Genomic DNA, 23,076 nt, shown 5'->3' on the forward strand with positions numbered 1-23,076 from the left:
CCGGTACCAAACCACGGTTCCATCCCATTCCATGTACCGATTTAGACTATCCCGTCCCGTCCCGTATGCAACCGAAACGGGATGAATCGGAACGAACCAGAACGGTACCGGTACGTCCCGTTCCGTCGCCCAGTCTTAGGTGAAGATGATAATGGAGAAAATAGCATAAAGAAAATCCTAAAACTCATCTATGATTATCTACCATCTCCACATCTGAAAAAATGCTTTGCTTACTATGCAATGTTTCCAAAAGATTTTGAGTTTGAAAAGGATCAACTAATCCAACTCTGGATGGCGGAAGGCTTTCTCCATTCATGTCAAGAGATCACCGTAATGGAAGTTATCGGGAACAAGTTCTTTCAACTCTTGTTGCGAAATTCCTTGCTACAAGATGTTAAGTTAGATGAGCACAATATTACACACTGTAAGATGCACGATCTTGTGCATGATTTGGCTGGAGATATCTTCAAATATAAAATGTTTGATACGATTGGCGATGGTAGAGAAAATCTTTCTCAAGTGTGATACTTTGGATGGGACTCCCCAAGTGATCAAATAGATAAGATAAATGAGTCAGGAAATTTGTGCACACTGTTTTGGAAAAGCAATTATATATTGGAAATAATGCTGTTGAATTTTAAGTTCTTGAGAGTTTTAAATTTGTCCAGTTCAGGAATCAAGGAGTTGTCAGCCAAAATCGGGAAGCTAATATACTTGAAATATCTTGATCTCTCAGACACTAACATCACAGCCTTGCCCCACTCCATTTGCGAGCTCTATAATTTGCAAACATTTAGAGTAAATGGCTGTTATTCACTCGGTGAACTTCCATTTGAGATGGGAAATACGATAAGTTTGAGACACATATATTTCCATTCTCGGTCTCAGATGCCACTAAACATGGGACAATTGACTTCTTTTCATACTCTACAATATTTCAATGTGGTTTTAGAGAAAGGTCGTCGTATAGAAGAATTAGGTCGTCTGAAGAACCTTAGAGGTGAATTGACAATCAATGATCTCCAATTGGTCCATAATAGAGAAGAATCTCGAAAAACATATTTACAAGAGAAATCAAATGTTTACAAGCTGTCATATGTGTGGTTCCATGATGAACAAGAATGCTGTGAAACCAGTGATGAGAATGTGTTGGATGGTCTTCAACCGTATCCTAACTTGAAAACCTTAGAAGTGAAGAACTATTTGGATACTAGATTTCCTTTATGGTTTAGAGACAAATTGCTACCAAACTTTATCAACTTGAAATTAAGTGGTTGCAAAAGATGCAAAGAAATTCCATCGCTTGGCCAACTGAAATTCCTTCAGCATCTTGAGCTGTTAGGGTTACATAAGGTAGAATGCATCAAACCTACCTTTTATGGTATTGATGGTAACAATATTGGATCAAGCAGCAATATCCAAGTGTTCCCATCATTGAAAGAACTAGTATTGGAGGATATGCCTAGCCTTATTGAGTGGAAGGGAGATGAAGTTGGAGTAAGAATGTTCTCTAGGCTTGAGAAGTTGAGGATTAGTAACTGTCCATTGTTAAAAAGTACTCCAAGTCAATTTCAAATCCTCCGTGAATTAACAATTGAAGAAGTTGACAGTGCAATGCCATTGTTGAACTTGTGCAGCAACTTGACTTCTCTCATAACACTTAGTGTCTATTCTGTGAAAGATCTCACTTTTTTCCAGATGAGATGCTATGCAACGACGTTTCACTTTAAGACCTATGGATCTCAGACTGCAGAGAGTTTCAAGAATTGTCACAAAGCTTGTACAATCTCCATTCTCTTAAGAGCTTAAGGATTAACCTCTGCACCAATTTCAGTTCCTTTCCTGTTCCCACTGGTGAGAATTATTTGACTTTCCTCCAAAGTTTTCGATTATGGAACTGTGATGGATTGACCAGTTTACCAAGTGGGATGCTAGAGCATTGTCGATCTCTGAAATCTTTGAAGGTCTTCAACTGTAACAACTTAATTTCCTTCCCTTTACATATTGGGAAAATGCCTTCACTTTCATATTTGAATATATCACAATGTCCCAAATTAATTCGTGTACTCGCAGGGGGCCTTCACCATCTCATTGGATTACTGTATTTGGAAATCGGTCCTTTCTCAGAAATGGTGGATTTTGAGGCATTCCAATATATTTTTAATGGCATTCAGCAGCTATTGTCCCTTCATAGGTTGTGTGTATTTGGACATTTGCACTGGCATTCTCTCCCCTGTCAGCTTATGCAACTCTCTGACCTAAGACATATCCATATATATGATTCCGGAATCCAGGCTCTTCCTCATAGATTTGAGAACCTTACTTCTCTTGAAACCTTAGAGCTAAGGAGGTGCAAACGGCTACAACATCTTGACTTCTCAGATGCCATGCCCAAATTACAGCATCTCCATATCCAGGATTGTCCATTGTTAGAAGCTCTGTTGGATGGGCTCGGCAACCTTGTTTCTTTGCAAGAGTTAGTTTTATGAACATGCGAGAAACTAGAGCATCTGCCATCTAAAGATGCCATGCAACGCCTCACCAAATTGTGGAACCTGGAAATTAAGGGCTGCCCAAAGTTAGAACAAAGTTGCACAAATCGGAGTGGCCTAACCTCCCAATGGTCCAACATTTCCCATATTCCAAAAATTAAACTAGGTGGAAGCATAATTCAGAACTTGAGTAAGTTTCTGTTTCTCTTTCAGTTTTTGAGTCTCATTTTTTATTTTAATTTTCCACGAGTTACTCTCCTCCATTATCCTTTTATAGTTCCAAACATTTTTTCGTTCCACTTGAAACAAAACTTATAAATATCTATATTACTTTTAAGATATGATTTAATCACGAATATTTATGTGTTTTTTCTTCCCTCCAGAGATGCCATGAGACATCTCACCAAATTACAGAACTTGGAAATTTAAGGCTGCCCAAAGTTAGAAGAAAGTAGCTCAAATTCTGCCACCCTATATCCGCCCTTTCTCTCACAATTCGTGCAACTTCTTCTTATGCTGATGAAATCGTTAAGACCGCTGTAAGTAAGTTTCATTGCGTCCATAATGAGTTTAACTTTAGTACACTTACATGGCAATGTACAATTTTGTTGCCAAGTTAATGTGCCTCACCACATAACATGTAACCGTCAATATTAATTCTAATTTGGTTATCTAAAGATGTTAATAAGACCTAAAAAACCATTGATGATGTAGTAGTTTCCACATTGTTAGTGAATACCGTCTCAGTCTCAAATGAACTGTCATCATTCTCTTTCACATGACCATTAAGAAATATTAATCAGGAGTTTTTTTTTTTGGTTTACTAGTTTACCCTTCATTGGTATTTGGACAATCATAACATCACACCATAATTTAGGAATTTGTAGTCATCTAGAACAATCAAGTCGAGCAAGACGTGAAATGTGTCAAAGTTAATTAACTGAAGGACTAATGTAACATTATATTCCTAATTAACAACTGTGTGTGGTAATGTGCAGAAGACAATTGCAACACCAGGGTGTGGAATACTGGCGATAGATGAGTCAAATGCTACCTGCGGAAAGCGTCTGGCATCCATTGGGCTAGAGAATACTGAGGCTAATCGCCAAGCTTACAGAACACTGCTTGTGACAGCTCCAGGTCTAGGACAGACTGACAGTTCATCTCTGGTGCCATTCTGTTTGAAGAGACCCTCTACCAATCCACAACTGATGGCCAAAAACTGGTTGATGTTCTTGTTGAACAAAACATTGTTCCTGGTATCAAAGTTGACAAGGTATAGTTGTCTAATTTAACCAAGTAAACTCGTACGATACTAGTTTGGCTTGAAACTCTGTTTTCAAATAAAAGAGGATTATTGTAGGTTGATAGCTAGCATCAATTTTTTTATTGTAATAAATTCTCTTCGTAACCAATCTAACTAGCTAGTCTCATAATGAGGCGTAGTAAAATTGATTGGTACCAGGCTACCAGCTGAGCTTGAGTAGGAGTTATGTCCCACATCGGTACTGCTGTGTGCCTTGGGATCTCCCACCTCAATAACTAGCTTTTGGAGTGTGGTTCTCCGTGGATTATAACAATGGTATTAGAACCACCCATCACCCGTCATGCCTGTTTGAAGCTTTGACTACACGTTTCAAGCTTAGTTAATGAGCAAAAAAGTTCGTTCTCATCTAAATTTATACGAAAATGATCATCTAATAATCTTTGATGATTAAAACAGGGTTTGGTTCCCCTTGCTGGTCCAAATGATGAATCATGGTGTCAAGGTCTCGATGGTATTACCTCATGCACTGCTGCTTACTACCAACAAGGAGCTCGATTTGCCAAATGGTAACAACTTTTAGAAAGTGATGAGTTATTTCCTATATGATTTTATCTTATGGCTACTGACTAAGATCATATGCTTAACATTTTTCATAATGTTAGGCGTACCGTAGTAACCATTCCCAACGAAGCATCTGCATTGGCAGTGAAGGAAGCAACATTGGGTTAAGCTCGCTACGCAGCCATTTATCAGGACAGTGGTTTGGTCCCAATGGTCTGCCAGAAACATTGCTGGATGGTAACCATGGCATTGACAAGACTTTTGAGGTTGCGCAAAAGTTTGGGCTGAGGTCCTTTGTTTATCTAGCTGAGAACAATGTCATGTTTGAGGGTATTCTCCTCAAGCCAAGTATGATCACTCCTGGTGCTGAATGCCAAGCCAACGCCACTCCAGAGCAAATTGCTGATTATACTCTTAAGCTTCTCCAAAGAAGAATTCCCCCAGCTGTCCCTGGAATCATGGCAAGTTTCCTCCTCATTTTGACGCTATTACTAAGTTGTTTTAACTTGTATAAACGTTAGTTTAAAGAACTTTGCACAGTCAAATCACATAAAAGATGTATGATCGGAAATAAGTGGAACAAGTTACCAGGATAATACGGCAGACTACCAGCATAGGTTGTAAATAGACGAAAAAAGTGAGTGAAACTTTTTGAGGTTACAAACAACATTAACTTTTATACAAGGTAGGATATTATTACCTTAACTCATGCTAACAAGATCAATGCGCTGTGTTGTGATTTGAACAGTTCTTATCTGGTGGACAATCAGAAGTTGAGGCTACCTTCAACTTGAATGCCATGAATCAATCTCCAAACCCGTGGCATGTGTCCTTCTCCTGCGCTAGGGCGCTTCAAAACACTTTCTTGAAGACATGGGGAGGACTGCCTGAGAATGTGAAGGCTGCTCAGGACGCGTTGCTAATCAGTGTTAAGTCTGAGTCTCTTGCTCAGCTTGGCAACACTGGCAAGGGTGACTCAGACGAAGCTAAACAAGGAATGTGTACTAAGGACAAATAAAAAGGGACACCGAGGCTTCATTGGACAATTAAAGAAGGAAATGTTCGGTTTCCTTTTCTGTTCCAACAGAGGCTTCCTTGGATAGAAGAAGGCCTTGGTAAATTGATCACAGATGATCTGATTGTCATTGAAAATTGTATAGCGCACCTTATTTACCCAGATAGGAGGACTGTTCACCTGCATTTAGTATATGCAAAAGTTCTACACGCGATTCCACTATGAATAGCCATGTGTATGCTAGCTAGCTCCTTCTCGAAAATCAGCTACGTGTAATATCAGATTTATACAAAAAAAGTTTATCTAAAAGCAGAATAGAATTGACTATTTATAACAATCATATGATTTTATTTAAACTTGATTTTTTATACACAAAACAATGGTATCTTCAAGTAAAAATCAATTGGTTTTTTCCCTTGGCTGACTAGAAAGCTTAGGCTAAAATAATCAAGAATCAGTCTTGTCTTCTGCTCTCTTATACTCCGGCTTCAGCTCATAAGTGCCTTGATGAGCACCCTTATTATTGTAAATGCAGAGTAGTTTGAGCATGTCTTTCATAAATTGCTCGGGCTGATCCGTCTCATGGACAAGCTGTTTCAGCGTCCAATTTGATTGCCTCTCAAAGAGTTTGAACATAATTTCTTCCATTTCATCACGATCTCTCCTTGTTCTTTTCATTTCTAATCCTTTACTAGGTACCTTCTTCTTCTCTGCAGCAGATCCAGAAGCCTTAGTTGCGAAAAATCCAGGCATAGGCCTCATATGTTTAGCATTATCATTATCAATAACCTGAATTTGTCTACTTTTCGTCATGTATTTATTCGTCCTTTCTCGACATAATTTCCCGTAATTCTCAATGTTTTCATGATGAGGCTTCATGTCAAATTTGTGATATATCTTCCCTTCAACCGAAACCCTTCCTTGACCCGATTCGGAAAATATCGACATTGGGATAAAATCTGTTGACATATCCATTGAGTAGTGAGTCGGCATGTTTCCAGATGAAGTTCCGGCCAATTCCATGGTGAATTGAGTTGAATCATTGGCGATTAGAGGATCAACGACGACGGTGACTTTGGCAACAGGTCTCGGAGGATTAAAAGAAAGATCAGTTTCACCGGAAGTAGAGTGTTGATGCTGTTCGAAGAATCGAGAGACGACGGTAGGGCATTTCATCAACCATACACGTCGGTCTGCATTTCTCGTATCCAAATTGTTGTTGGTTGTAAAACCGTGCACGGTGGTTTTAGGGTTCGCTCCGGTGATTTTCTCCGCCATGTATGTGTTGTTAAATTCCTCTTTTAAAATTGTGAGGGCAACAACATTTTGTGACTATTTAAAGGAATGCGTCTCTCTCTAACGAACTGACAAGTATTAAATTTCTTTTTAAAAAATGAGGCTTCTTAATTTAAAGCTTATTGATTTTATTGATCTCATTTACAAATTCAATGAATTAGAGATAATATTTATTTTTTAACCTAAAATCGGAGTGTTTGACTAGATTCAGAGATAATATTTAATGACTAACTTTCACATAAACATAAAATCATATTTATATGTTAGGCAGAATAGCCTGGTGGACCCTCGTACTTGTATAGGATTGTATTATGGAGACTCATACTTAGCCTTTTGTCATCTGGACCCCTGAACCTATCTAAAACCAACATTTTAAACACTTTTTTTGATGTGGCATCCTATGTGGAATTAACCCACATGGAGCGTGTGATTCAGTTGAAGAAAGAGCGTGAGACGCCTTAAAAAGGCACTAAAGGTCATATTTTGACCTTTAAAGGATATTTCTTCTTCTTTAATTCACTCAACACCATTGTTAATGCCTTTTTGTGCTTTTTTCTTTCTTTTTTTCTCAATCTTGTCTCTGTACAAAATCTCTTTTATATTTGGCGTCTTTTCCTTCAATATACTCATCTTTTTTTTTTTGTTTGATTCTATTGTATTTTTGTTGGTCTTCACGATGACAGTTCGATGTTGCTATTGTGGAATATATGCTGAACTAAAGACATCAAAAACACCAACTAATCCTGGAAGAATGTTTTGGGGCTGCCAAAAATATTCATCCGATAATGGGTGTGGATTCTTCCGATGGGCTGATGCTAATGAACAATACAACATCAATAATTCATCAACGAGTTCAAGGCAAGAAAGACAAGGAAGACAGAGAACACATAGAATACAACGAAGGCAAGGAAGACAAGGTTCAAACACTAGTATTGATATCATTGTTATTGTGATTGTTGTTATTTGGTATGTAGTTGTTATATTTAAGATATATTGATTTGTACTATGTGTTATTTGATAATGAAATTGATTGCATCTACGTCAGATATCTGAATAACTTCATTCAAGCACAAATTCGTACAAGAAAAACAAAGTCTTCACAATAGCAACTTAACACAAATTCATATACAAAACAGTCGGGATCAAGTCATTAATCAAAATAAAGTTAGTTGGGATCATGTCATTAAGCTATATAAAGTGAAATCTAATGTGTGCCTTGAGTGCCTTGAGTGCTTAGTGTGCCTTGAGTGCTTGGTGTGCCTTGAGTGCTTCTGTAACTTTCCTCTCGTAGCTGCCTTTGAGTAATTGCAGATCTTCCCTTCCACCTTAATCCTTTGAGTTTGTAACCAAGATCAATATTGGTAGGAATTGAACTTGTCAATGTAGCACTATGTAATATCCTATCAGTATTTCCATACTGAGAGAATAACAAAAGTCTTAACCCAGAGATGAACTAATATCAATTAAAGCAATATAATGTGTTTAAATGATAACATACATACCATATCATTTACACTGCCACCTGATCCAAATAAGAGACCATAACCAGTTGTCTTCGCTTGCTTTTGTCTTGGTTTCTTATAGGCAAGAGATGCACCTCCTCTCAAGGCTGTGCTAGTTTTTCTTTTTTGGCCAGTTTCACTAGAAGTTGGTTGTTAAGTGAAATTTGGAACTGCCCTAGGACCTGCCCTAGGACCTGCACATGGAACTTCCCTTGGACTTCACTTGGAATTGCCCTAGGACCTGCACATGGAACTTCTCTTGGACCTTCACTTGGAACTGCCCTAGGACCTACACTTGGATCTGCACATGGAACTTCCCTTGGACCTGCACTTGGACCTGCCATTGGACCTGCACTTGGACCTGCACATGGAACTTCCCTTGGACCTGCACATGGAGTTCCAGTAGCAACATTTGAAGTTCCAGCACTTGCATCACTTGTTCCAGCAGCAACATTTTTTTACAAGCATAGAGGCATTAAAACACAACTTACCAAAGTATAACAAGAGTAAAATTCAATAACAAAGAAACATGAAAACTCAACTTACCAGAGTTGGACATCCTTTCTTGTTATGTAAAAAAGTCTTGCACACAGAACATTTCATTTTTCTTCCCTTTCTTGTAGCTTTTCCAAACTTCTTCTTAACTGGATCATCACCATATTTTCTCCTATTTTTTCTTGGTCTTCCTGGCATGAATGTTATTTCAGGTGGTCCAGTGGCTGGTCTATCACTTTTTGGCCACATCTTCATGTTTGTCATAGGTTGAATAAATCTGTTATATGCTTTCAGGTATGTTTCCTTCTTATACCAGTGGTCAACAAATGACTCAACAACCCAATCCTTAAAATGAATTGTTGTAAGTGCATGACGACAAGAAATTCCCTTTAATTGCCATGACCTACAACTACACACCTTCTTTTTTAGGTCAACAACATGTTTATATGGTGAATCATTTATCTCAAAGCCAATATCACCATTAAACCTTATCTCACAATTATCTGCAATTTCAGCATTTCTTCTAAGAATATCCATAGCCATAGGTGATACATCAGTAATCCATTTTTCTGAAAATTCTCTCATTTGATTCATACTTTCCATAACTTTGACTCTTATTTCCTCTAGCATAGTTATTATTGATTTTAACCTAGCACCTACAATCCAACTGTTGAAAGTATCACACATGTTGTTTTCAATCTATCACACTTGCTATGTTCTTTAAAATATGCCCTACACCATGCTTCTTTGTTATACTTTAACAGTGCTTCTATAATGCCTTCTCCTAACTCACTTAAATGATCAAGTTTGGACTGTAAAAGTACCTCAAATGGTGCCCAACAACCTTCCATAATTTTCTTCTCCTTTCTTCACCCCTCCAGTCTTTCTTCCAGTTTGCCCATGTATGCCTAACAAGCCATCTGATTTCAGCATTTGGCAATACATCAATAAGTGCAAGATGAAGACCCTGTCAAAAAAGAACATTTGAATACAACAATGTTAAATATCAAAAACTCCAAAAATGAAAGAATAAATTTAACAAATAATATAGTAATACCTTCTGCATATCAGACATCACTGTTAGTCCTTCACCTTCTTTAAGCTCCAAATTATGTCTGATGCACTTGAAAAACCAAGACCATGTCTCCTTGGTTTCTTTATCAACTACTGCCCATGCTATAGGGTACATATGATTATTTTCATCTTTGAAAATGCAAGTTAACAATTTACCTTTACATAAACCTTTAAGAAATGCACCATCTAAACCAATAATCCTTCTACACCCTTCTTTGCATCCACTTTTTAAGGAACCAAGACAAATATAAATGCTCATAAACACCTCTTTTCCTGAAATTGTGTTCTTGGATGTCCTAATAGATACAGTAGTTTCAGGATTTGTGGTCTTTATTTGCTCAGCATAATCATACAACCTAGAAAACTCCTCTCTAAAATCTCCCATATGTTCATTCATAACTCTCAATTTTGTCTTTTTACAACTTGTTTTACTAACATACAAATAATACTCATTTTGTATCAAAGATTAAATATGATGTAGTTTGATGGTAGGCTCAATCATAATTCTTTCTTTGTAATGTTTACTAATCCAAATGAGGTTACACAGTTTGTCTCTTGTTCTTTTAAAACACTTGTGAATTGAAAAATATGTTTTAACACTGAAGTTTCCAGTGTTACCACGAATACTTCCAACAATATGCCAAGGACAACCTTTTTTCTTACAATGTGCCTTTACCCTTTTCTTCTCATTAGGTTTCAACTTAATATTAACACCCTTCTGAATAGATTAAGTTTGCAGTGCCTCCCTGAACTTAATGTTATTAAAAAATACCATATACAGTTGAAAACAAATATTTTTAGTAGTTGGATCAAAGTAGACCTTTTTACTTTCCTTCATAGGTGCTGTATCTATCGCTTCATCATCCCCAACAGGTTCCTCTTCATCTTCACTAATGTCACAATCAAGATCCGAGCTATCAAAATAAGGGTAATCACCACCCAAATTTCCTTCAAATATATCCCTTCTCTCCTTATAAATGTCTTCAAAACTAGCATTTATACCTACAGGACCAGATGGTATCTCATCTAGATTTACTCTATCAACATTCTCTTTAACTTGTTCTTGAATGTTAGAATGCCTAGCTTGAAGAAACTCCTCATCCAAATCACTCAAATAATCAATATTTTCATCAACATTATAGAGTGAATCAGAATCAGAATGTTCTTCAATTCTAGGAGCAGGATCTTGTTCTTCAACTAAAGGGGGCTGCTCTTCAATTAAAGGGGACTGATTTTGGTTTAAATCCCTATTTTCTTTTTCAACAAATGGTTGAGATGAAGACACATCAACCCTATCTTGTGGGAAGGATGACAAATCAGCCTATTTTTATGTGGGGCGGAGGACACATCAGCACTATCTTTTTGTAGAGATGAGGACACATCAGCATTAGTGATAGGCAATTCAAGTATATCCTCAACAACTAAAGGTACACTAATGGGATGTACAACATATACATCAACAAAATCAGCAGCCTTCAAACCATTAAATTTTTTTAGAATATCATGGTCAGTATTTAAAAAATACCCTTCTTGTTGACTCTACATCCAAATGTCTCAACATTTTCAACACCCAATTCCAATGTTATTTTATAAAACAACATAATATGCAACTCATCTACATCTATATTAATCTTTTCAACACTAGTTATTCCATTGGCATACCTTAAAGTAGGATTCGATACAAAATAGTCCCCATAATAAAATTGAAGTGTCACTATAGTTAAAGCCATATCTTCGGATGCCTGTAAAATCAAATGAAAAATAACTACAGTTCAAATTAAAGGCATAAAATTACCAAGACAAAAACAACTACTTTTAAACGGAAAAAACAAGCATAAACTTAACATGAAAAACAACTACAGCTAAAGGGGTAAACTTACCACGACTGTAACACAAAAAACCCTAAATTTTTTAAGAAAATATCAGTAATAGTTAGATGGTAAAGCTATTAACTTACCATAACTGTAATTGTTGTTCAATGGACCACTAACATTATCAATACCCAAGACAATTGACCAAAAATAGAATATTAATTTTAGTCGAAATTGGGATTTTACGAAAAAACCCTAGAATCTACTCGAATTCACGGAACATGCCATTGAAGTCAGTCGAAGTCATTAATCAACTAAGGAAGTGTATATCACTAACATTACACCCAAACCAAAGTAAAATCCCCAAAAAAATTCAGAAAATCGAATGACAATCGATCCTCTAATCAAACAGATACGCACAAGAAAGTAAAAAAAAATCAAAAGCTAACACAAGTGCAAGAACTTACAACGATAGTCAGAGTGGAACTGAACTTCAACTGAGAAAATCTATGGCAAATCACAAACGATTTTTAGTGGAGAAATCGTAGAGAGGAGAAGAGGAGAAGAGGAGAAGAGAGAAGAGGAGAAGAGGAAAACCCGCAAAAGTTTTCAAAATTTCGCTGAGGTTTGGACTATACTTAGTTGGCTGATTTACCACGTGGATTTCATACGTGGATTATTATTTTTTATTTTTGGCCAATATGTACGTTGTTTGTGCAACACGCGCGATGCCACATCAAAAAAAGTGTTTAAAATGTTGGTTTTGGATAGGTTCAGGGGTCCAGATGACAAAAGGCTAAGTATGAGTATCCATAATACAATCAAATACAAGTACGAGGGTCCACCAGACTATTCTGCCTATATGTTATAACTATAGTTTGCATAATTACGCTCCATAACAAATTTTATGATTGTTATGGAGCTCTTGATTTGTATAATTCGCTAGAGACATCCAGCTTTAGACAATATATATATTCATTTATATATTGTAATTCGTATAATAATATAATTATAAGTGTATAAGACAATAATATATGTATTTGTATTTGTATATACACTTTTCTCTCGCTATATATTTTATATCAAAATGTATAATATAGATAATGATATATCGAAAATGACTAATTGTATACCGAATCAAATGACAAAAAAAATTACTATGATTATAACAATTAATTTGAATTAATAGTTTGTTATTTCATACAACTTTCCCTATTTTGAAATTTGTATTTTTTGATTTTTTTCGTGTGATCTCAATATCTCATGTTACGATAAACTAATATGATTTTCTGTAAATATGCTATTTAATAAATTTTACCAATGTATAAGATTGGACTTGAAGAGATAAAATGCATTGTTATTTCACAATTGTGGGAGAAAAAATCGGCAAAATAAATTTTTCCAGGATAGATGAATCTACAATTAATTTTTAATCCTACGTTTTATAATAGCAATATTATCTTTATTTTTTCTATTTTCAGTTGGTTATATTTCTTTTTGGTTTTTAAATTTAATAATAATAACAATCTTAGTCTAATTTTTTGCTATTCTGTTACTCTATCTCCATTTCTTCCTCTAATAAATTAGGGATAGTTAGGTAGCAGTATGAAATAATTTTTATCCCTATAGTAGAGTTTGTATACTTATAGTACAACCTTTTGTCTGTGGATAATTTTGTATAAAAGCACATTTTTCTATCACAATTGTAGGAGAAAAATCGGCGGGTAAAAGAATTTTCATTAATCGATAAATTCATAATTAACTTTTATTTTTTAAATTTTATAATAAGAATGTTATTTTTACTATTCTTCTGATTGACTATATGTATGTTTGTTCCTAATTTTTTAAATAACAATCTTAGTCTTATTTTGTGTTATTCTATTGGTTAACTATATCTGTATTTGTTCCTAAAAATTTATAACAATATCAAGTTTATCTTTTTTGTTTCATTATTGATGGACTCGACCTCTATTTTTCCTCTATCTAATAGTCTTTACCCTCTTTCAATTTTTTCATCGGTATTCCTTCTGAATCAGAGTAAGAAATCCATATTCTCTTTGAGTTAAAGTAAGAAACTACAGAAATTCTATGTCAAAATAAGACATTTAAATTTTTTAGTCATACAGTTTAAATTTAGTGTGAAAATTAGGTATATAGCATTTTTTATATTAATATTCTTAAGCTATAGCATTAGAGTTTATGTTTCAACATATAACATTTAATATAGCAAGTTATAGCATATTATTAAATAATAAAAGGTTGATTTTAAATAATTTAAAACATTTGTTTTTAAAAAAAATTGAAGAAAACAAAGGGACCAATTTTTAAATGGAAAATCGCATCTTTTATAATTAAATAAAAAACATTTGTAAATGTATTAACTGATTAGCACATATTAATGAAATCTTTAAAAAATCAAATCAATTATTTACCTTAAAACGCTCAATTTAGTTGAAACCAAATTAAATTTTGATTTGATTCCTTAAAAAGCTCTAACAAATTGAAATCTACGTAAAAGCTATTTTTTTTCAATTTTTGCGATTCTCTTAGTTTTCAGCAGATAGCATTACGTTATTTTCAGTAATTGAAGATATTTTACCGTCGAAGAAACGTGATTTTGCTGTTATGGACAACATTATATCTATATTAATTAAACCTTGTAAAAAGTGAAATTCATCAGGTTGGTATTTACTATGTAGTTTGTTGGTTTTTTTTGGGTTATTTAAGAATCTGAAATATAGATTATTACGTGTTTTTGTATGAAACAGTGTTTTGATATAAATCATATTTGAAAACAACACGTAACAGTATAGACATTTGAATTTTAATAAAATTGAAGATTCGAGTAATACGTGATTTATGAAAAAATAGAAAAAATGAAATTGATCGTACAATGTGTTTAGTAACTAAATGATGTGGACCGTTGAAGTATGAAATTTGGATTAATCGTGTATGAAATTTATATTATTCTGTTTGTATGAATATTATTTTGATGAGCATGGTGTTGTTTGTTTTTTTTGGATGATGGAATTATTAATTTTTTTTAAAGTATGAATTATGTTATAAATAGAAATTTCTGTATGTTACATGATGTAAATTTTTGTTAATATTTGTGTATGAGTTGTATGTGAATTATGTATCATTTTCGTATTTTGTATATTTGAATAGATGTTTCTGTTTGGCAAAGGAAGGTAAATGTTGATTTAATTGTGTATGAAATGTATATGAAATTTGTATTCTTGTTTTTAGTTAGTATGATATGAAAAGATATTTAGATATGGCATGTGATGATGAAAGTTACAATAATTGTGTATGAAATGGGTATGAATTTTTTGTGTGTGTATGAACTATCTTTTAAAGTTAATTTCGGTATGTTATTGGTTGTTGAAAGGTATATTAAGTGTGTATAAATTAGTTTGCTATCAATATGTATTATGTTGTAGTAATTGTTACTTTAATATTGTGAAACAGGTAAATATGTCGATTTTCAGATGGAGGACATCATATATGATGCGTCTACTTTGTATAGTGGTCTAGTTAGTGCGATAATATCGTAACTTAAGATAGATGCTAATATAAGTGCTATTGAGATAAAATATATTGTTAGTGATATGTGTCCACCTATTAGTATTCACAATGATGTTGGGGTAAGTATTTTTCTAGGTCAAAAGAAAGTGAATTTAGATTTCTTTACAAAATATTCACTGTACATCTCTTGAAAGATTGTAAGATGTATAATCAAGATTCTGGAGTTGTTACTGATAGAATACATTCTGAAGTTAGTTTAACACAAACTAACGTTGATTTGTACTCCAACAATTCTATCCGTTTGATCGGAGTGAATTTTGGACGGAGATGTCGATGAGAATATTGAAGGAGATAATTATGTTATAAGTGACCATTCCAATCTATTTGTAGATGAGAATCAGATTTACAATAATAGGGAAACACTTAAGGAGCTGATGAGGCATGATGGACTTGTCGAAAAATTCAGTTTTTGTGTAGCGCATTGTAATGCATCTAAGTAAGTACACTTCATTGTTTTAAGTTATGTTTTTTATTTGATTTGTTTTGCTGTATAAAGTTACATGTATATTTTCTTATTTGTGAAACAGTTATCACCTAACTTGTCTTTCTGAGACTTGTTCTTGGATGATGAGAGCATCTAATTTGAATAAATCAAATTTATTCAAAGTTAGGAAGTACAATGCTGAATACACTTGTTCTGTTAGAGATAGAGTGTATGCAGGACGTCAGGGAATAACTGACGTTGTAGTTGTCTTAATAATGGAGAAGTATATTGGTCCATCTACCGTATACACTCCAAAGGATATAACTGATGATATGTTGAAATTGCATGGTGTTTCGCTAACATACATACATGCGTGGAGAGATAAAGAAAAAGCAATAAAATTGGTGCATGAAGATCCGGCCAAATCATATGCCAAATTACCAGGTAATTTCGATGTGATGTATGAATTTAAAGTTTTTTTAATTGTAAAAATGAAAAAAAACGACCATACAGTTTGTTTTCAGAATGAATTAAAATTTTCTGTTTAGTATCCTTTATGTATCAATTTTGCATCCTTTATGTGTGTAATTATAGTTAATAAGTGTTAAAGTATGTATCCTTTTTGTATTAATTAAGTGTTCTTTCTGTATCCATTCAGTTATATATATGATGTTTTAAATTGTCGTATTATATAATTGTAAAAATTTCTGGTTATCTACACATATTGGAGCAAACATATCCTGGATCGATTTTGAAAATAGAAAGGAAAGAATGTGATAAATTCTTATACGCATTTGTTGCATTAGAAGCTTGTATTAGAGGGTGGGAGTATTGTAGGCCAATTATAGTAGTTGAGGGGGGTTATCTACACAATGTTGACAGCCAACACGATGGATTCGGGAGGTAGTTTTTGATCCCATTATTTTACACTTATACAATATAATAAAATATGATATAAAGTATGTTTCTAATTTGTGTGATATTTTTTTAAAAAAAGGATCAGGTCATATACTACCGTTGGCGTATGTGATAGTGGATTCTAAAAACGATGCTTCATGGACTTGGTTCTTTGAACAGTTTAAGAAAGCGTATGGAATTAGACAAAACATGTGTTTTATGTCAGATCGAAATGAGAGCATATGAAAAGTGACTGCTACTGTATATTCTTAATCTGAACATTATGTCTGCATATGACACCTATCATGCAATGTGTTGAAGAATTTCAATAGAAATACTGAAGCTTTGAAGATTTTATTTTTTACACTGCCAAAGGCTTATACAAAACAATAGTTTGAGACGATTATGAGAAAAATAGACCAGATAGATCCGCGAATACAACCACACTTATTTGATATTGGTTATAGAAAATGGTCAAGAGCTTACTCGAATTGTAAGCGCACGTGAATCATGACTTCAAACATCGCAGAGTCATTGAATAATGTTAACAAGTTAGCAAGGATGCTACCAGTAATTTCACTTCTTGAATTTATGAGGATAATAATTCAAAGATGGATTCACAAGCACAATGAGGAGGCTGATAAAACAACATCTGAGCTGACAAAAAAAATATGATCTTTATCTACAGAAAAGTATTGCTTTATCTTGCAATATGAGGGTATATTTTTTAGTCTATTCAATAATACTTAATTGTATTTATTTTTCAATATTTTTGGCATGTATATTAACAATTTCACGTTGAAACTTTTAATTAAGTGATACCTTCAACTGTTGATATGCATGCTGTAGCCGAAGAAGAAAAGAATACATAGTAAACTTGAACACAAATATGTAATTGTGGGAGATTTCAACATTATGAGATACCATGTGATCATGTAATTGCAGTTCTTAGATACAGAAAGTTGCATGAAGCAGATTTCTGTTATGCTTTTTATAGCCTGAAGAATTTCAAATATACATATGCCATTCCTGTTGAACCTATACATGCGAGAGTTTATGGGATATACCAAGTTATATTTCAAAGCCTAAATTGATGTCACTTGGTCCAAAAAGATCAACACACTACAAGAAATCATACTTTTAACGACCAAGTCATAACAACGGGATATGAATCCGGTTATTGAAGGTATATTTATAACGACAACGTCTTTATTCCATCGTTATAATTCCATTTTCTATTAAACATCCACAACATGATAATATCATATTGTACATAAAATTAGTATCCAATTGTTAATAATAGTAAAAAAGAGCTCTACATTAATAAAGTTATCCTCTTCCATCTTTCAACTACACACGTTTCTCCACCACTCTGATTCCTTTGTAAAGAAAACATTATTGATATACTCGATATTTGTCTTTTTCCATGGTTGTTAGAGAATTCAGCAAGCAGATGAAGCATAACAAGCCTTTCAAGAACAACTTCTCTCCATTCCAGTTATAGAAAATAGAGTGATGTTTATAGAAAAATCTATAAAGCATTGCGTCTCTTCTAGGTTTGTAAGAGGAGATTCAACACATAGGTTTCTGTACTTACTGCTCTCTTCCTCAATTTGCTGAAATGATAATATACAGACGTGTTCTTGGAGTTCCCATCTCTTTTTCAAGGTAAATTTGTTATTATATCTATGAATTTCTTTATGGAATGAATAATTTATTTCGATTCTATATTTTTCCATATTTAGGTTTCTGTTTAGGCTTTTTTTTTTTTGGTGTTCTTAACTTACATAGATAAGTTGTAATAATAAAAAAGTGTGATGATGATAATTATTGATTAATCTGATAAAAAAATCTCCACAATTCTTATGATTCAAATTCTTTGAAGTGAACTGCATCATTTAACCTCTGCTCGTCCTTTGTTATGTGTACTAATTATTTTATTTCTATTTTAATCATCTATTTTGTGATTCAAGACACTGAAAAACTTAAGTTTATGTACGAATAAGAATCAGACAGTTAACATGAATTCAAATACTTATAGCTACTTTTGTTTTATTGCATCATATAACATGTGCTAGTCATATGTTATATGTACTGAGTTGTTGTTTATACTTTTCTCTATATATTTTTTATAGTTCAACACGCTGAAAAACTTAATCTGCCGCACTAATAAGAATACTTTTCTCTATTTTACCACGAATCTAAAATACAACTTGATAGCTTCTTCTTTTTTTGGCCTGCTCGTCATATTTTATGTGTACTCATTTGCTCGTTACTGATTTTCTCTATGTTTCTAATGGTTAAAGACATGGAAAACTTAAGCTACCGCTAATCTAATAAGAATTTATCAGTTAACGTGAATCCAAACTATTATTTAGTGGCTTCTTTTTTTTATTTGAAGGGAATTAAACATATCGTTAGACTAGGTAAGAGTACAGGGAGTTCTGTGTTGCATAGATAATTCTACAGTAATGAAAAGTACACTGTAATTATGGTTGAGTTCTACAGTAGTGGGAAAAGAAGATCCTACTTGTAGAATTTTCTCTGTCGCATTGCCTTTTGGTTAATTGCGAGGGTGGGTTGAACAAAAGAGGTTCTTCTCCCAGAAAAGATATTCCATTCAAAATGTCATCATTTAAACTTGTCTTACCCAATCTACTGCAAGCCTATTAGATAGTTGGTGGAGGATCCAACCATAACCATGTAGAATGTGACCAAACTATGAAGTAGGAGCATCTCTTAGACCAAGTACATGTGTCGCATTAATTTCGATGATTAATGTAAGTTGTGTATTAAGAAAGCTTAAGTCCATAAAAACGGGCAAGTAACGTAAACAATAAGTTGTCAGCAACACAAAATAGTGTGTGTGAAACCCAAAATACATTTTCCTAAACAATAAGTTGTCAGCAGCAAAAATCAATGTCTGATCTCGTAAGTTTTACATGTATGATTTCGTATAACCAACTGGTTCTCCCCTGTCGGAAACAACATCAAAGGCCTCCATCGGCATTTAACTTAAAGGAGTTATGTTTTTGAGGCAACCATTTAAGACAAATGAGTCTACACATGAGTTTTGACTTAATGATTATGATCTAAAATGCAAAGTTCTTGCACCTGGATTGTTGTTGTGAAGTATAAATGCAAAAAACATTAGCTTGAGCATAACTTGTGTAGTTGAGAGGTCATCAAAGAATCTTCTACTTCTTTAATTCCAGATAGTCCATAACATGACAGCAAGTATTAACTTCCAAATCTTTTCTATGGTGCTGTCAATTTTTTAGCGGGTCAAGCTTTCAAAAAACTTCATGATAGTGTTAGGAATTAACCTTCTAAGGCCAAAAAAGATGGGGAACATGTTTCAGAAGTCTGCTGCAGCCAGGCTTTGCAGAAAGATATGGGTGTGAGTTTCTGCTACTCTGTTGCACATATGACATCTATTCTCATTCTGAATCTTCCTTCTTGTAAGGTTAAACTGGTACTGGATTAAATTCATGAATTATTGTCCACCTGTTCTTGTCTCCACTTACAAAATTACATCTATATTAACTTTGATCAACTGATTTTTAGGATTCCCTAAGGCAACATATCACTTTTTATAAGATTGTTTACTACTTTATGCACACACAAGAGAGAATATACAAGAAAAGGATCACAACAACATAAGACATGTTCATAAACAAGGACAACATCATCATAAATTCATATCAACCTTTCATGTTCATTAGCTCATATCATCAATATACAAGACCCTTATTGTATCATGTGTACATCTGTTTCTCCTTGACTTAACTGCTGGATAATTGTAAGTTCTATTTTTCCTTTACGTCACAACTTCTTATTCCTTACAACCTGTTGTTTATTTTAAAAAATAGATTATACAACCTGTTGTTGGCCTGCTTTAACTTAGGGACAGATGTATTGTTGCACATAGATTACTGTTGCCTTAGTTTCTTCTAATAATTGTTGGCTTGCTGCTACATTATCTAGTACTAACCGATAGAAAGTGTTGGTTAAAGGTATTTAGGTGTTTAGCTTTTTCTCTATAATAATGCGATTAATACAAAATCTTCTTTTTTTAATTAATACATATTTTAGAAAAAAATTGTAGATTGTTTAAAGTTGGAAATTTATTCAGTAGTGGCATGTGTTAAAGAAGGATTTTAGCCTTGTCTCGCCACTACTCATCACTGATCGCTCATCAGGATAGCTCATCTGTTGGTCTAGCTCTTGTTGATTTTTGCTTGATAAAAAAAATTATGCATTCTCAGAGTGCTCTTCTTATCAAAGGTAAGTTTCTGCTTTCCTACGTGTATTAATGAATTTAATTCTATGGTGCATCTTGTTTAATTACTCTTTTTAAATTATGGTTATTAACTAATCGAGCAGTGAGGGGTGGTCAGATATAAGTATTGTTTATCACCTTAGCTATCTGCCGGACATTTTTCCAAAGGAGTTTTTTTTAACTCTTCTTTTCAAGATTTACTTTTCTTCTAAATAAGTGAAATGAACTTTTAGTTGTCCTGATAGTGCCCCTAGAGTATTCATAAATTTCTTTATTGAAGTTTTATGTCATTCATAAACACATTAATACAAACTCGTTCCTCAACTGGACATACACAGCCTGCGAATGAAACCTCTTCATCTATCTGCTTGTTATAATCAAATCATATGATAACCCTTTAGGAAGCACGAGCATCTATTGATTTGAGAAGCACACTATTGTATATTTGGATGTATGTTGCCTCTCACTAGCACTTCTTAGATGATCATCTTCACTGTACAATCCTCTTGTCTCCTTCTTTGCTAGAATATTTCATTGTTCCTTTTGAACCATATCTAATACACAACATCGACAAGTGTGGCTCTATATACTATAGCCATGTTCCCCTTGACTTTCTCCCAGTTCATGCACCATTGAACTTCCTATATCCATGATCAGGGTGGTCTCATTATTCCTAGCCAATCAATTCATATGCTCTTGTTGCTGGACTTTCTTGGCTGGTGTCGCACAATCATTCACGGCACACTTGCATCCCTTGATGATCAGTCAGTATGTTGAAATAGCTAATGAATTCTACTTAATTGGGATTTTCATGATTGGTGGGGTTAATTCCAAGACAAATTCTCATCTTGTCACGGCAAACATCAGTAGTAAAATGCAACTTGTAGCAATTGTACTTGTTGTCGTGGTACAAGTGGCTTTATATGCTGCACTGCAACTTCACTTGCTTGTACTCTCTTCTTGACCTATCGTTTAGAGTAGTCCTTTTAAATGGCTTCAACTGAAAGAGAGGACAAGAACTTGCCTCTTGGAAATCAATTTATAGTTGTACGTTAAAGAACTTCATCTGTAAAGATCACCAGTTTTAGAGAATTCTATATTAAGATGTTTTATTTTCTATCAAATGTAGTCATACTAATCCATGCATAAATTTTCAGAGGCATATAAACATATTAATAATATGAGAGATTTTATCACAACCATTTTTTTTCAAAAAAAAATCAGTTGTACTAGCTATCACCCAGGAATGCATAGTTTATATCATCCTCTCGAAAAAATGTGTGGTTGTAGGGTAATTTATCAGAAGTTCAGTTCTCTATTTGAAAATTTCTTTGGGATTCATTTCCAGTTTCCAAATGCACTTTGAATGTCGATAGTCTCATAGATTGTTGGGGCATTCTCCATGTCCCCTGGCAAATTTGTGGAGTCTATTATCTGCAATATAAGTTCCAAAAGCAAGCACACATTCCATCGATGAAGACGAGGAAGGATATAACCGAAGAATAATGTTCATATCTCTAGTAATCTATTTCTTAGAATCTCAGACAAATTGTTCTTAAAAAAAGTAGCAATAAACATTCAAGATATATATGGTGATAGTAAAACACTTTGGAACCATGTCAATGACTACAAATACCCTTGAAAAAGTAAATCTCCCGTATGAACCAACATCATGAATTGAGAAATCATACACGACTTTGCAGAAAGTAACTCTTATATCCTAATTACTATTTTCCAATATCATATTGGACTCTAGAGTGAATTATAAGGATATAAACAAACAACTGAAAATATGCTATATTCAGCAAAGTTATTATTCACATGTTTTTAGTAACTTAAATGTTTTGCATTCTTTTCGTAAATATGTTGAGGTTTTGTGTTTATTCTTTATGATTTTTTTTGCTAAACTGACATAAGTTTTTTTACAGATCAAGAATTTCAATATAAATCTAACATTCAAGAAAATACGGAGAAAGTTGAAGTTTAGGAGTTCTTTTACCAATTTGATTCGGGGTAGTTTAACTATGATGTCTTATTATTTAGATATGTTGCAATTTTCTCATTTTGGGAGTTGATAAAGATAGGTCATACTAACTTGGATCTATCTTTCTTTAATTAGTTAGTCGTATAAACAATAAAGTTTATTATTAAAAAATATTTTTTGGTGTTTCTGTGTATTAAATATTCAATATTATTCACTCATATAAACTTTGTATAATAGTAAATAAAATGAGGTTTTTATAACTCATTTACAAATAGCTTATGAACTATTGAAACGACTGTTGGGTTATGGCCCTTTTTCCCTTCCTATGTGGATAAATAAAAGCCCAATTTGGACCAATCCATTTTTGCCCATAGACCCATTCATATGA

At 33.7% G+C, this 23,076-nt stretch overlaps 3 protein-coding genes, 1 long non-coding RNA gene and 3 pseudogenes across 4 annotated transcripts; 4 read left to right on the forward strand and 3 right to left on the reverse strand.

The window, feature by feature from the left end:
* Positions 1–81: 81 nt before the first annotated feature.
* On the forward strand, positions 82–2,561 carry LOC114074288 (putative disease resistance protein RGA3). Its single transcript, XM_027912145.1, has 2 exons — positions 82–521; positions 669–2,561. Exons 1-2 carry the CDS (start codon positions 82–84, stop codon positions 1,807–1,809), a joined length of 1,581 nt encoding a protein of 526 aa, XP_027767946.1. The 3' UTR covers positions 1,810–2,561.
* On the forward strand, positions 2,130–4,453 carry LOC114073902 (annotated as a pseudogene).
* Positions 4,382–5,338, forward strand: LOC107001498 (annotated as a pseudogene).
* Positions 5,339–5,655: 317 nt separating this feature from the next.
* Positions 5,656–6,667, reverse strand: LOC107001700 (general transcription factor IIF subunit 2-like). The gene has a single exon (XM_015199663.2). The coding sequence runs from the start codon at positions 6,611–6,613 to the stop codon at positions 5,783–5,785; it is 831 nt and encodes a 276-aa protein (XP_015055149.1). The 5' UTR covers positions 6,614–6,667; the 3' UTR covers positions 5,656–5,782.
* Positions 6,668–8,141: 1,474 nt separating this feature from the next.
* Positions 8,142–8,736, reverse strand: LOC114073952 (annotated as a pseudogene).
* A 124-nt stretch (positions 8,737–8,860) lies between these two features.
* Positions 8,861–10,087, reverse strand: LOC107001499. Its single transcript, XM_027912146.1, has 4 exons — positions 9,686–10,087; positions 9,453–9,595; positions 9,046–9,295; positions 8,861–8,905 (listed from the first exon to the last, which is right to left on the reverse strand). Exons 1-4 carry the CDS (start codon positions 10,085–10,087, stop codon positions 8,861–8,863), a joined length of 840 nt encoding a protein of 279 aa, XP_027767947.1.
* A 7,627-nt stretch (positions 10,088–17,714) lies between these two features.
* Positions 17,715–21,823, forward strand: LOC114074191. Its single transcript, XR_003574637.1, has 2 exons — positions 17,715–18,090; positions 20,531–21,823. It is a non-coding gene; the product is annotated as an uncharacterized LOC114074191 (long non-coding RNA).
* Positions 21,824–23,076: the final 1,253 nt, after the last annotated feature.

This window comes from Solanum pennellii, chromosome 10 (assembly GCF_001406875.1).
Source record: "Solanum pennellii chromosome 10, SPENNV200".
In the NCBI taxonomy this organism is placed as follows: Eukaryota; Viridiplantae; Streptophyta; class Magnoliopsida; order Solanales; family Solanaceae; genus Solanum; species Solanum pennellii.